At 41.1% G+C, this 15,198-nt stretch overlaps 1 protein-coding gene across 1 annotated transcript in view; it reads left to right on the forward strand.

The window, feature by feature from the left end:
- TGFBRAP1 (transforming growth factor beta receptor associated protein 1) overlaps positions 1–15,198 on the forward strand; it is a 1,222,189-nt gene that overhangs the window by 497,557 nt on the left and 709,434 nt on the right. The window contains exon 5 of the mRNA XM_044070999.1: positions 2,153–2,494. Within this exon, the coding sequence (XP_043926934.1) occupies positions 2,153–2,494 (342 nt within the window). The remainder of the gene's footprint in view (positions 1–2,152; positions 2,495–15,198) is intronic.

Below are 15,198 nucleotides of genomic sequence, written 5' to 3' on the forward strand. Positions count from 1 at the left end.
CCCCCTCAATGCAAAATGCAGCAGCTACTTCACGCTGATCCCCCCACAGGGGGAGTCACCCAGGGACGCTCTGGTTCATGATTGGCCTTCCGGTCTGCTTTATGCTTTCCCTCCGTTTCGTTTGCTGTCAAAGGTGATTCAGAAAGCGCAATCCTTGGGAAGCAGAATGATTCTGATTGCTCCACACTGGCCTTGCCAAGTCTGGTTCCCCTTTCTTCAGCAATACATTATGGACACTCCTTGGATTCTGGACCCTCAACCAGATTTACTGACACACATGTCGGGACAGTTCCACCCCTCCCTGATGACCGTCCGGTTGACAGCCTGGCTACTCCACTTCCATCGTTAGTTAGACTTCATAAATTCTCACCAGAAGTGGTTCATATATTATCGTCCTCTCATAAGCCATCTACTAGAAAGATTTATTCTTGTAAATGGAAGAGGTTTTCTATCTGGGCACATACCCGAGGCATTGATCCTTAACACAGCTCCAATCGCTTCAGTCTTGGAGTTTTTGTCTATGCTTTTCCATCAGGGTTCCGCATCAGTTACCATTAAAGTTCAATTGGCGGAGATTTCTAATTTTTGATGTCGCTAATGAGCCTAGTCTCATGGCTCATAGACTATGCAAGGCTTTCCTGAAGGGCACTCTGTTGCTTCGTCCCCCGGTTTCCGAACCAATCATGCCCTGGGATCTCAATTTTGTTCTGCAAGCCCTTACTTTACCACCTTTCGAGCCTGCAGCTACCTGCGAATTGAAATTCTTGACCTTGAAAACAGCCTTCTTAACAGCAATCACTTTAGCAAGGCAAGTTTCAGAAATTCAAGCCTCTCCATCAAACCTCCATACTTAATCTTCCATAAGGACAGGGTCTCTCTTAGACCAAACCCTTCGTTCCTTCCTAAAGTGGCTTCTGTGTCTAAGCTTAATCAATCCATTGAGTTGCCTGTGTTCTTTCCTCACTTTTCGAACAAGGCAAAATTTAGATTTCATCAGTTGGATGTACACAGACAATTACGCTTCTATCTGCACCGAACAAAAGATATCTGGAAGTCTGATCAACTTTTTGTTTCCTTTTCGGAAAACAGAATGGGGTCGCCGGTCTCCAAGGTCACCCTATCTAGATGGATATCTAGTTGTATCTCTTTCGTCTACTAAGCAGGAGGTAAAGATCTGCCATTTCTGGTCAAGGCTCACTCTACTCGGGCTGTTTCTACATCTGCAGCCTATCAGGCCAGATTGTCAATGCTTGATATATGTGCTGCAGCTACTTGGGCTTCTCCTCACACATTTGTTTCTCATTACAAATTGGACGTGGTTTCTAGGGGCAGGTCGTCCTTTGGCTCCACAGTTCTCAGGAGTATTTTCTTATGAACCTCCCAGGATGTAGGTGCTAGGGACGCTGTCCCACGGGTAAGAATGTAGGCGAGATAGGACTACATAACATCAAGAAGTTATGTACTCACCATAACGTTCGATGTATGTAGTCCATCTCGCCTCACATTCTTACTTACCCTCCCACCTTCCCCCTTCCTGGAGGATTTGGAGGTTAGGTTGCTCATCTGCAGAGTTCCTTTACCTGGCTTATTCTTTTACCTGGATGTGGTGTGTGCATGGGGTACAAATGAGTTTCGCAGCAAACTAGATCTGGGGATATGGAACCGTGCACCATGGGATACCTGCTTAGCCCAGCCAATGAAAGACTTCGATCTAGAAAAGTTGGCCGAGTCGGAGCCGATATTCGGCTCCGAACCCACGGGTAAGAATGTGAGGCGAGATGGACTACATACATCGAACGTTATGGTGAGTACATAACTTCTTGTTCCATCTTGTGCAGATTACTGGTGACAGCTGTACCTTCACTGAGTGTGAAGATAACTGTATATTTTCTTTATTGTAAGGAAAGTGTCTATCTGTCCATTCTTAGGCAGCTGAGCTAAGTAAGTTTTTTTTTGTTTTGAAAATGTTGTGTAAGATTAAAAAACACAATTTTTAAGTTTAAATAATGTGTTTGAATATATTGTGATTTGGTGGAAAATAATTTTTGGAAGTAGTCTTTCGTTACTATGATGTCTGAAATGCTTTCTGTTTATAGATCTGTTTAGATAAGTAGCAGTGTACTTCTTCATCTGGTATGGTTTATAATTGTAGAAAAAGCCAGTTGGATGTTCGAGAGCTGATATCGCTTTTTCCTTTACTTATGCCTTCAACCTCCATGTTTACACGGTCTCATCCACCTCTTCATGAATATGCTGACCTAAATCAACTGACACAAGGTGACCAGGAAAAGATTACCAAGTGCAAGCATTTTCTCATGAGTTACTTAAATGAAGTTCGCAGTACTGATGTGGCTAATGGCTACATGGAATACATTGATACTGCACTTTTGAAACTGTATGCTGAGGCTAACCATGAAAGTTTGCTGGATTTGCTGGTCTCTGAGAACTCCTGCAATTTGAAAGACAGCATCACATGGCTAGAAAAGCACAAAAAGTGAGTACATATTTATGCATTATAATGTCTTTTCTTTTTGTCTTGCGCAAGGTTAAGTCTAAACCAACATGCATTCTATTTTGTGTGTCATTTTCATTATGTGTATAGAATGGCTTGGTAGTGACTTACAGTAGTGCACCTCTGAGTTTCAGTATCCAGAATGGAAAAACAGATTCCTGCAGACAAAACTAACTAATGTTCCATTACCTCACTGATATAGGGTTAGGAGGGGTGGTGCAGCGGTTAGTGTTGTCGCCTCACAGCAAGAGGTTCTCCCATTCGATTCTTGGTTGGAGCGCCTTCTGTGTGGAGTCCACATGTCCACCCCATGGTTGAGTGACATTAAAGAGATGCAGGTAGGTACGTGCGTGAATGCGTGTGCCTTCTTTGAAGGTTGGGCGTCGGGCTGGCAACTCAGCACTGTAAAAATCCACTGCCAATCATGAGTGGACCAGAGTTCCGCTGTGGTGACCCCCTAACCGGGAAAGGTATTACTTTAGGGGGGTAGTGTAGTCCCTTGCAGAAGAGTCTTTTGTTGTAGTCATTTGAGTTTAGATATTTTCAGTTTGGAATTTTAGAGTTTTGTCTTTGTATTTTGTTTACATACCTTAGATGTATGATTAGGGATACAAGTCATACATATTACTATCTCCTAGTCACAGTGTAATCTGGACAGATATTTTAGTTTAGTTTATATTGTCAATTTCTTCCTCCTTCTGCTAATAAGTTCCCCTGCATCTGCCTCTCCTATTGTAGTAACTTGCATCCTTCTATCTAGCTTCCTAATCTCAAATCAATCAATCTGTATGCCTTACCTAACAATCTCATCTGAAATGTCACTTGAAATTTAGACTCTTAATGTGGATATACTGAAACAAGTTTTATGTTTTACAGTAAGTACCACTTGTAAAGATACATTGATTCTATATCCTTAAACAGTAATTCTGTAAAATTCTACAATTACGGCAATATGACTCACTTTATAGTATGTACCATTTATAAACTGTAATTTGTACAATTCTGTAAATACTGTATTTTAACTCTGTATATAATGCAATCTGAATCACTTCTATAGAAAGTACCATCTGCAACAGTCAACACCAGTATGATGCTCTAACTGTGTAATTGTATTGTATTGATAACTTGATTGCTAATCTTTTATTACATTTGTATAACTATATAACCTTGTTAATGGAGCTTTTCTCCCCAGGACTCCATTGAAAACGGGTTCATCTTGGCCCAATGGACTATCCTGGTAAACCAACTGCAAATAAATAAATAAATAAATAAATAAATAAATTGTTTCATGAAATGGAAATGTCTAACTGGCCAGACCCATTTTCTGCTGAGAACTGGGAAGAAAAGCTGCATTTGTTACATCATTATTAAATACATCACTAAGAACAATTAAAATAGACAGCTGTAGATAGGGTCATTTAATAAAGATAGCACATAACACAGGAGCAGATGTAATGTTAGAAGAGGTGAAAGGTCATACACACAGTAAGAACAGTTTAAAAACAGTGCACAAGCCATATAGTTAATTCCAACAAGAATGCTGTATGAAATCAAAACATTGCTAGCTAAGAGTAGTACACCTAAGTGTAGTTATTCTGGTGGAGAAGTGCAGAAAACAGAATCCATACACAACAGCTTGGCTGGAAAAGTCTCAAAGTATCAAAGCTGCATGGTTACTGCAGAAACTAAATGGAAAATCTGTAGAGCAAGGGGAACTGGAAAAAGTGGGTGTAGCTTGGAAAATAAACCAGGACAGTAAAAATGCTTAGAGAATGGGCGATCTGTAGATCACATCCTGATTGGATATTAATATAGAAGTAATGCCTGCTGAAAAACAAGCCCACCTCTTCACGGCAGCATATCAAGCTGCCATGAAGGTCAGACTGAAGAAAGTAACGGCCGCCATTATTTTGTTCTCCCTAAACAGGGCTTTCGCTCTGTAGCGAGTGGAAAATAAGAAAGAAAAATATAAAATAAAAAAAGTGTGTGTGTGTGAGTTTGAATTTATGTCTGTGTGTGATTGTGTATGTGTGTATGACAGAAATCAATTGAGCCTTTGTCTTGCACTTGCAAAACAGCACTTTTGCTGTTTAGTGAGTGTAAAAAAATAAATGAAACTTAAAAAAAGTGTGTGTGTGTCTGCTTCTGCCTGCGTGTGTGAGTGAATGTGTGGATGAAAGCAGAAGAGACTGTGTGTCTCTGTGTGTATGTGAGAAAGAGAGTGAAGAGTGAGAGCAATCTAGCAGCAGCATCAATTAAGAGGCTTGCATACCTCTCGGCCGTAACTCTCAACCTCTGGCACAAGAAATCTGTACAGAGCCACAAATAACAGGGGGACAATTGACCAGAAATAGGGACAGATTTTAAATTTTGCTCTTAGAAAGTTTCTAGAATAAGGTTTCCATTAGCATGTATTTTCTGAGGATATAAAGTCTGAAACTCCAGTGTCTGTCATTATTTAATGACTTCAGTCCCCGGTGACTTTCCAACATTTTATGAGGGTGGGACTAAACATATGAGCCAAAAATCTGGACAGTTGAGAGGTATGCTGTCTTGACTCTTAGCTCAAGATATCTGGATAAACAGAGACATATTTTAATTGAATATTAGGATTTGAGTTAGCATGTATTTTCGGAAAGATAGGTGTGAGTGCGGTGAGATCGACTACTGGCAGCCGCAGTAGTAAAGAAGTTTGGATACCTCTGGACCTTTCTGCTGAAGAAATCTGCATAAAGATTAAAATAAAGACCGAACAAAGGCTCAAAAATAGGAACAGATTTTAATTATTGCTCATATAAAATTACAAATTTGCTTAAATAAAATAATTTGTGTTAGCATGAATTTTGTCAAGAAAATAATAGTCTGAATCTCAAATGTATGCCATTATTTAATAACTTCAATCTCCAATAACTGGTAACAGACCAAATTTTTTAGGAGTAAGTGACCAAAAAATAAAGTAAATACGTGGATATTTTTTAAGTGTTGTATTTTGGATGTAAACTGATTCTTCCAACACAATTGACAAATACTACAGCAACATTTGAAACATTAGGCGGAGGAACTGTTTTACATCAAAAATGTATAAAAAAAATGATATAGTACTTAAAAAAATAAATAAGTAAAACACAACAATTTTTCAGAGAGCCCATTCAATAAGCACAATATCGCCCTCCAGGGTGTCTGTGTTAATGTGTAATTAACACCCTTCCAGGGGTGTAGAGGCTCTCCGCCTGCAGAGTTGGGCCTCATAACACCCATGGGCAGGCATTAATTACACATTAACACACACCCTGTCAGGCATTAGTGCTTGCTAAATGTAGACTGAAGACAGTTTAAATATTACTCATTGGTGTCAGTGATTACTTCTCGCAGTTGCATGACCAGTTATTAATCTTACTTTAGAATACTTTTTTTATTATTTTCTGTCATTGTTAAATTACTGTTTAAATAATACTGATATGTGAGAGTATATGCAGGAGTGAGACTGATGAGTTTCATAAAGTAAAATATGCTTATGAAGCTGGCTAAGCTGACAAATACAGAAATTTGCTTTACTGATGACTTACTGTAGGCAAATTGATTTTTGAGTTGATGGAAATGAAAGTTATTGACAGTATTAATAATTTTGGGATTGTATCTTTCCACAAGTTATGGTAATTATAACATCTCATTACCAAACAAGAGTGTCCCATGACAGAATAAAAAGCATTTCCACCAGAAGACCGTATATGTTTTTATTGTAATTCCTGGTACCTTCAGTCACATTATCACTGACATGGAATGGACAATAAACCTAACACTGCTTTTTCTTTGTGTCTTACAATTTTATTGTGTCACATTTTATGGATTAATTATTTTCCATTTCATACTACCTTATTTTCAGTTTTTATCTTTTCATCTTTTTGCTTGTTTTTTGTTGCTGTCATGTTTATCTTGTTATTTATAGATGTGAAGTTGTTAAATCTCGCCATTTATTCTCACTGATGGCATTTATTCTCACTGATGGGTTTGGAGCCGATCCTCGGCTCGGACACGGCCAATAGCAAAGCTCAAGGTTTGCCAGTAGCTCAAGACCAAGCCCCTTATCCCACAATGCACTGCCGGAATTACCTCAGATCTAGTTTGCCGCGGCAAGAGAGATCTCAGTGATCCAGCTAGCTCGGACCATTTTTGAAAATAACAACAGCAAGTCTATTTAAAAAGTTCTCCTTTTTGTTTTAAAAAAATAGTGTGTATTAGTATTATGTCTTTTCAATATATAATCTATAGTTTCAATAGTTATAAATAGTTTAAAAGTTAGTGCCTTGTTGGCTTCTTCGTTTGTGTGGGCCTTTAGCCCTATTTACTCTTATTAAACTTTGTAATAGTCCGGCTTTTTTTCTGTGGGCCTCTTTAGCCTTATTTTTGTAATCTCTAGTTACATTGTTATAGATAGTGCCCATATTGGGCTTAGTTGTTTGTGGATCCTTACTAGTGAAAGGACTTTACTATTTTACCTTTTGCAGTTTGCTCTTTGTTTTATTTAAAAATGTCGGATGAGAAGGAGAAATCCCATCCTAAATTGGGATTTAAAAAATGCCCAGATTGTGGGCAGAAAATGTCCATCATTGACAGACACATTCAATGTGTCTTCTGTGTGGGGGCTAAACACCTCCAAGACACCTGCAGCATTTGCCACTCCTTTTCTTCAAGAGTCAGGAGAAGGAGGAAACTTATAGACAGGGGATTGCTACAGCAATCCTTTTCCGAGGTATTGAGTAGCCATGAGGATACTAGTATGTCCTCCAAATCCTCAGACAAAGTGACAAAAAATGCAAAAATTTCAGAAGGAGGGTCATCGGTTCCACAGACATTGGAACCGAGTGTACCTTTGATTCGGAGCCAGCTCTTGGTATTGGAGCCGGTCTCTGAAGTTCCTTCTTCCCCTCTGCTCCAATCAGCATCTTCGGTGCATTCAGCTAAGTCCTCAGTCAGCCTTTCAGATTTGGACATGGATCGGCTAGTGCAGAAGCTTTTACAGGCACCAGGACTTGCCAAATTGTTGTCGGCCCCGACCAGCTCGTCGGTGACGAAGACCATGGAGCTGGATTTGTCTACTCCTCCTCTGAGCCGTAATGGACTCTCGGAGCCGAAGGAAACTGAACCCTTGGTTGTCGAATCCTTGGAGCCAATACCCGCACCGTTGTTATCAGCTCCATCTACTCGGATGTTGTCGGTGCCGACCGAGGACTCTAGGAGGTGACTCTCTCCCGTCGGGTCCGGGGACGATAGTCGACCCAATTTGTCGGTGCCGACTCTTCCTCTCGGGGCTTTGGCTCGGATGAGCTCGACTCCTACCTCGGGCTGGGAGCCCAGGGTTTCGGTGCAGGAGGATCGGACGGTACTCTCGGGTCCGTCCACTCCTTCTTGTCGGAGCCATGGTGCCTTCGATGCTATGAGGAGAGTTTTGTCTCCAAAGACAACTTCAGCATTGGTTCAGCCTCTCCCCTCAAGCTCCTGTGTCTGCTTCTTCATCTACCGGTCCCTCTAAGCGTAGAGACCCCGAGCCTCAAGTACCCCCACAGGGCGTCCCCTACTCTTCTGAGACTTCCCCAGATCCCCCCACTGAGGAGGTGCCCAGGAAGAGATTGTGCAAGAGGAGGCACTTAGACTCCCCACAGGAGTCCTTGACATCTGACACGGACTTAAATGCGTCAGAAGGGTCCCCTCGATCCCCCTCTGAGGATATCTCCTTTGCAGAGATACTAGAGATCCTTAGTCAGAGGGGCGATTGGCAGTCCAAGACCCCTACTGAGGATGAGTCCGTGCTCTTGAAGGCTTTTGGGTCTCAATCTTCCACTTCTTGGGTGTCTCCGCCTTATGACGATCTCATGGAACTGATTTCTCGTAAGGCGTGGGAGTCACCGTAGGCCATGAAACCTGTTCCTCGTAAACCCAATAAAATTATGTCTGCCCCAGTGGACAAACCATTTTTGACAAAGGGAGTGCCTGTTGATGCCATGGTGGTAGCTACAGCCACCAAAAAGGAAGTATCTAAGACATCCACCTCTATCCGTCCCCCTAACAGAGATTCTAGGGTCATGGATAGATATGGGAAGCGCATGTTTATTTCAGCGACTTTTTCTCTGCGATCACTGAACTACTTAACCCACTTTATGAGACTACAGAGAGATCTCCTGAAAAAGCTAGGAGATACTCTCCAGGGTACGGTAGCTGCAGGGGTGGACAACAAAGTCAATGCCCAGCTCGCTACCCTAAACTCAATGGTAAACTCGTCCATGCGTCTCATATCCTATGCAGCTGATGGTTCGAGTAGAGCAGCTAGTTTGGGCATTGCTCTCTGAAGACAAGCCTGGATGCGTCTCTGTTCTTTTGCGGAACCCTTTAAGTCTTCCTTTATTAATACCCCATTCGATGGCTCATCACTGTTTGGGCCCAAAGTAAAGAAAACTTTAACCAGGTGTGAGCAGGAAGGCAAGACCTTATCTGTCGTTGGAGTCCATTTTTTGACCCCTACTCGGCCCTACCCCAAGGGCCCTAGGGGAGGGAAAATGTGGTTCCGAAAAGCACAGGCAGCCTTTCAGGACACACGTGGAGAAACCCCCTCTAGAGGCAGAGGAGCGAGTTATAACGGAAGACGCCACCCCCGTGGCAGAGGGGGTCCGCAGCAACAGGGTGACAGGGGTCAGTTCTCCGGTCAGCCCTACCAGCGCCCCTGAAAGGGGGCCTGACTGTTCAGCTCTGGAGGCAGTCGGGGGTCGCTTGTCTTTGTACCCTGAAGTCTGGCTAAACATAACATCAGATACTTGGGTACAAAGCATCATTTCCAGAGGATAGTTCATTCCGTTCTCTTCCCCTCCCATTCCCGTAAAGAGAATCCCAGATGTTCCACCCAATCTCAGGGAACAAGCAATCGTAGAGGTCCACAGATTGCTAGAAAAAGGAGTCATCCAACCAGTCCCAGCAGACCAAGTTGGATTCGGAACTTAATCAAGATTCTTTTTGGTACCAAAGAAAACAGGAGACTGGAGACCTATCTTGGACCCCAGCAGACTCAACCAGTTCGTAAAGAAAGAGAAGTTCCAAATGGTCACGCTTCAGTCCATTCTTCCCTTCTTAGGGAAAGGCGATTGGATGTGCTCCATAGATCTCAAGGACGCGTATTATCGCATAAAGATGAACAGATGCTCCAGAGATCATCTGCGCTTCCGGCTGGGAGCCAATCATTACCAGTTTCGAGCCCTGCCCTTTGGACTCACTACAGCCCCCAAAGTGTTCACCAAAGTTTGTGAAAAGTCTGCCTTATCGCCATCACAGCATACTGTTTTTATAGGAGCAGAATTAGATACCTCAACTACCACTCTACGTCTCCCTGTCAAAAGAGTCTCTCTTCTCCGCCAAAACGTCAGCTTACTGGTGTCAAAGAACAAAGCTACAGCAGCAGAGGTATTGAAAGTACTAGGTTTGATGGCGGCAGCAATCCTGGCTATACCACTCGCAAGGATGCATATGCGAATTCTTCAATGGCTCCTCTTCACTCAGTGGTCTTACCAGAAACTAGCGATGCACCACATGATTCTCATCATTGATTCTTGCAGGAGAAACCTTTGGTGGTGGTTGATGTCTCTTCATGTCACAATCAGAAGACCCTTTGTCCCCCCCCCCCCCAGTAGCCACTGTTACCACGGACGCTTCCCTGATAGGGTGGGGGGGGGGCATTTTCAGGGAAAGACCGCCCAAGGCACATGGACAGATCAAGAATCACATCTGCACATCAACGTTCTAGAGTTGAGAGCAGTACTTCTGGCATTGCAGTACATTCAGGACTCTCTTCCTCTAGGAACTATTGCAATTCAGACGGACATGTCAGTAGTCTGGTACTTGAACAAACAAGGCGGAGCCAAGTCTTACCCCCTTTGTCGAGAAGCCCTCAGGGTCTGGCAATGGGGTGTGCCATCCCAGCGTTTTCTATTAGCAACGCACATCCCGGGGGAATCCAACGTGATAGCGGTCAAGCTAAGCAGGGCGATATTGCTCCCTCACGAGTGATCTCTCAAGCAACAGGTTGCGGAGTTGATTTTCTGCAAATGGGGCCAGCCTTGCTGCGACCTTTTTGCCAGCCACATCAATTCAAAATGCAGAAGCTACTTTGCCCTAATACCACCTCCCAGTTATCCCCCGAGAGATGCACTTCTACATGATTGGCCCCCAGGTCTCCCTTATGCATTTCCACCCTGCCCATTAATACCCAGATTTTTACAGAAAGCAAAATCACTGGGAAGGACTGTTATACTCATAGCCCCCTACTGGCCTTAACAGATTTGGTTCCCATTTCTCCACCATCATCTGTTGGAATGTCCATGGATCCTGGACCCAGTTCCAGACCTTCTGACACACCCGTCAGGGGACCTTCATCCTTCACTGCAGTCCCTGAAACTGACTGCTTGGCTTATCCACTTCCCCTAATTGCCAGGCTTCATTCAATTTCAGAAGATACAAGACAAATTCTCTTGTCTTCTCATAAGCCATCAACCAGGAAATTATATGGCAGTAAATGGAAAAGGTTCTCAATTTGGGCCAAAACGCAGAACATTGACCCTTTCCAAGCTCCGCTATCTTCTATTTTAGACAAAAATTTTTAAGCAAGGAGCAGCAGCTGCTACAGTTCAAGTTCAGTTAGCTGCCATCTCAAATTTTCACCTTGGTTTTGGTGGCTCAAATGTTATGGGCCATAAATTATCTAAGATTTTTCTTAAAGGCGTTCTTCATATGAGACCTCCAATCAAAATTCCCTATTCTCCCTGGAATTTAAATCTTATGCTGTCTCAAGTTATTCGTCCTCCTTTTGAGCCAGCATCTTCTTGTGATCTCAAATTTTTATCCTGGTGGAAAACAATATTTCTTGTGGCCATTACTTCTGCCCGCAGAGTGTCAGAACTTCAAGCATTATCTATCAGACCATTTTACATGATTTTCCATGCTGATAGAGTATCTCTCAGAGCAAACCCCTCATTTTTACCTAAAGTCTGTTCTGAATCAAATATCAATCAGGTCATTGAGCTGCCAGTCTGTTTTCCCAACCACTCCAGCAAATTGGAATACATGCTGCACAAACTTGATGTTCACAGACAGCTCAGATTTTATCTTGACAGAACTAAGGATATTAGAAAATCAGATCAACTTTTTGTATCCTTAGAAGCAAGAAAAGGCAATCCAGTGGCTAAAACAACCTTATCTAAATGGTTATCCGATTGCGTATCCTTTGTTTATGAAAATGCGAGCATGCCATTAACACACAAACCTAAGGCTCATTCTAACAGAGCCACCTCTACGTCTTCTGCTTTTCAAGCTAAATTGCCCCTTGACAATATTTGCGCTGCAGCCCCTTGGTCTAAGCCTCATACTTTTATCACGCATTACAAAGTAGATAAGGCTTCAAGGGACAGGTCTTCCTTTGGTTCCACAGTACTGAAGAACATACTTCCATAAGCCACCCAAGATTGAGGGTGCTAGGGACGCTACCCATCAGTGAAAATAAACAGCGAGATTTAACAACTTCACATATAGAAGTTATGTGAGATTTAACAACTTCACATATAGAAGTTATGTACTTACCATAAGGTTCCATGTGAGTTGTTTATCTCACCTTTATTCTCACGTCCTCCCTCCTTCCCCCTCCTGGCTGACTGTTGACTTAGAGGCTAGTACCTTCCTGGTTATTCAATATTTCTTCTACAACTTTGGGAAGTGTTCTTGGTAGAAATACATAAAAGGGTATGTATATGTTTGTATATGTATATATATATATATATATATATATATATGTGTGTGTGTGTGTGTGTGTGTGTGTGTAAATACTGTTACTCACAACAAACAAGATCTGAGGTAATTCCAGCAGTGCATCGTGGGATAAGGGGCTTGGTCTTGAGCTACTGGCAAACCTTGAGCTTTGCTATCGGCCGTGTCAGAGCCGAGGATCGACTCCGAACCCATCAGTGAGAATAAAGGCGAGATAAACAACTCACATGGAACATTATGGTAAGTACATAACTTCTATTTTTTTCTACTTTAATGAACATTGTACTAGCTATCTTAAGAAAGTTATTTATTGGTTTTCTGCTTTGATAAATAAATATTTTACTAGCTATCTTAAGAAAGTCATCTGTAGTCTAAAGTTACTGTAATTGCTTTCATTTGGGTGAAAGTGAGTCCTGATGTAAAGTTCTGACTATTTTACTTCAAGCAAAGAATTGTAATAGTGTTCATATTCCCAGTTGTTTGGCAGCAGCTAATATCTCTTTAATGTACTGATGATAATTCCATCTCAATTTTTTGTAGTTGCTTGAGTGGTAATTTGATTTTGCAGCAGCCATATGTAGAAACTTTTCATGGGCAAAACATTCTGTTTATCTGCCCAGTGAGCATCAGTTAGACAGAAACACAGGCAGCACAAACTAGTTGTGTAGTGTTTGGCTCAGTAGCCCACTTATATATATATATATATATATATATATATATATATATATATATATATATATACATACATACATACATTTTTTTTGTTGCTTAGACTTGTTAATTACCTTCCAGCTGTTCAGCATTACTATTGTCAAAGAAACATAAGTTTATATATTTGACTGTCAGGACTTTGACTTACTGGCTTTCAAGAAGAAGATATTTTCGACTTTCTAAAGATTTTGTATATGAAATGTGATTATTTTTAAGTGAGCTGATCAACTTCTAACTAAAAGGAGATTATTTCTTTGTCTTGAAAGCTGCATTGTAATACACCTGTCAGTTTTTTTTCGGTTATTGAAAGTTTTAGTATTGGTTTGTTTGATCTGTTGTTAGATCTCCAAATAATGTGTTCCAAGCATAGAATTCAAGTAAAAATCAAGTAGATCCAGATCAGGTGCTGCTTACACATCAGGCAAAGGTTACCTTATGTAACCTATAAAAATCAGAACATGATTAGAGAGCTTCCTGAAGGACTGCACAATGAGCAGCAGGTTGGTCAGAGCCAGTTTGAAAACTGACACATTGTTAACTTTTACTGGCTTTTTTATAATTTGGGGTAAAATTTAATTGTTAGCTAGTAATTACACTACAGGGATGCCAGGAAAGAAGACATTTGGAGAAATTAAAATAAAATTAACCAGAAAAGGAGAAGAAAAAGTTCTGACCGGGAAGAATCGTGTAGCAGTTCAGCAAAAGCAGTTCAGGTTTCAACTTTAGTACAAGAGATGGCTTCCAGTAATTTAGACGAAAAATAAATCAAATGCACATACAGTTGTTAAAATAAGTGAGACAAAAGGCTGGAAAAATAGAAGAAGCTGTAAGTAGCTATTTAGATGAGTTGATAAAACGTCAGAAGTCAGAGGTTGAAACGAAGAAAAGACTATCCGAACCTGAAGCTTCTCAAAAAGAGCATTTTCAAAAAAAAAGTAGCAGCGTTAGAAGACTGATATCGCAGAAAAAAATTGAGATTTTTTTTTTGCAGAGGATCTGGAAGGAATAGTACAAATAAGCAAATGAACTGGTGCTTCACAGCAGGATTTGTTGAGAGGGCAGATCGCATCACATCATGTGTATCCTCCAAATCTGGCCACAGGATAGCAGCAAAGTCCTTTATTAGTAAAGATGCAGTCATACTATCAGAAGCAAAACTATGCCAGTAGGGAAAGGTATCTAAAGACTGGGGACACCAGAGTGTTTATGAAAAATGACAATCCACTCTGCAACAAGCCAAAGAGAATAAAGTTTGTCCCACCAGCCGCAGGGTGTCAAAAAGCAGGTGCGAGATTCAGGTTGCTATATACAGCTTTCTTCAGAATGTTTTCTGGGAGAGTCAAAGACATTTTTGGATGCAAAACAGGGTAAGGAGAAAATAAAGTTTAGCCGACAAATTGTGAGTCAGCAAGTAGAAAGGACACTCTGTTTATCGGTCATCTCACAGTAACAAAGTCCATAGAGACTTTACCAGTGAAACCTTTAATATTTCCTAAAGGAAATTGTTTCAGTGCTAGAGAAAAGCCCAAGAGCTGACTAGAAGAATCAGGAATAACTTGGGTTTAAAACCAAGACTGGTTTTCTGGAGGTTGAGATCTTCGTGAAGAAGATCATCTGCAATGTTAATAAACGGGAGAAATGTAGGCATTGTTCTCATTACAGTTTAGACACTTGAACTGTGGTTCTACAAGAAGTGGCTGAAAAACACGTTTGTTGACCCCATTTTATCATTAGGATACTGGAGAACCTGAAAACACGGAAGAAGTAACTGTAAGCAAAACAGTTGTTATTTATTTGCATAAAATGTCATGTTGTAAATTTCATATTGTATTGTAAATCAGTTCTGCATAGTATGCAGTCAGAAATATTTGAAATGTGAGGTGAGGGAGTTTTGTCAGTGAGTGTTGTGTATGTTAGTGATATTAAAGTATAAAAGTACTTTTTCTTTATTGTAATGTAACCAGGCTTTACTCTGTAAGAAGATGAGAAAAGCTGGAAAGAAGCAAATTAATGCTGTGATCTTGCGCTGTTGGAGAGGATGTAAAAATATGTTGGTCATGTTACATGTAGAATTAAGATAATAATTACCCCATTATTGTAGAGGTGGATGTCTTGAGCAATGTGCTTTATATAAGCTAGAGACAAGTTGTTTTAAAGCAAATGAACTTAAAAAGCGA

Source organism: Protopterus annectens, chromosome 5.part0, assembly GCF_019279795.1.
Source record: "Protopterus annectens isolate FY-2018-M chromosome 5.part0, PAN1.0, whole genome shotgun sequence".
NCBI classification, from domain to species: Eukaryota; Metazoa; Chordata; order Ceratodontiformes; family Protopteridae; genus Protopterus; species Protopterus annectens.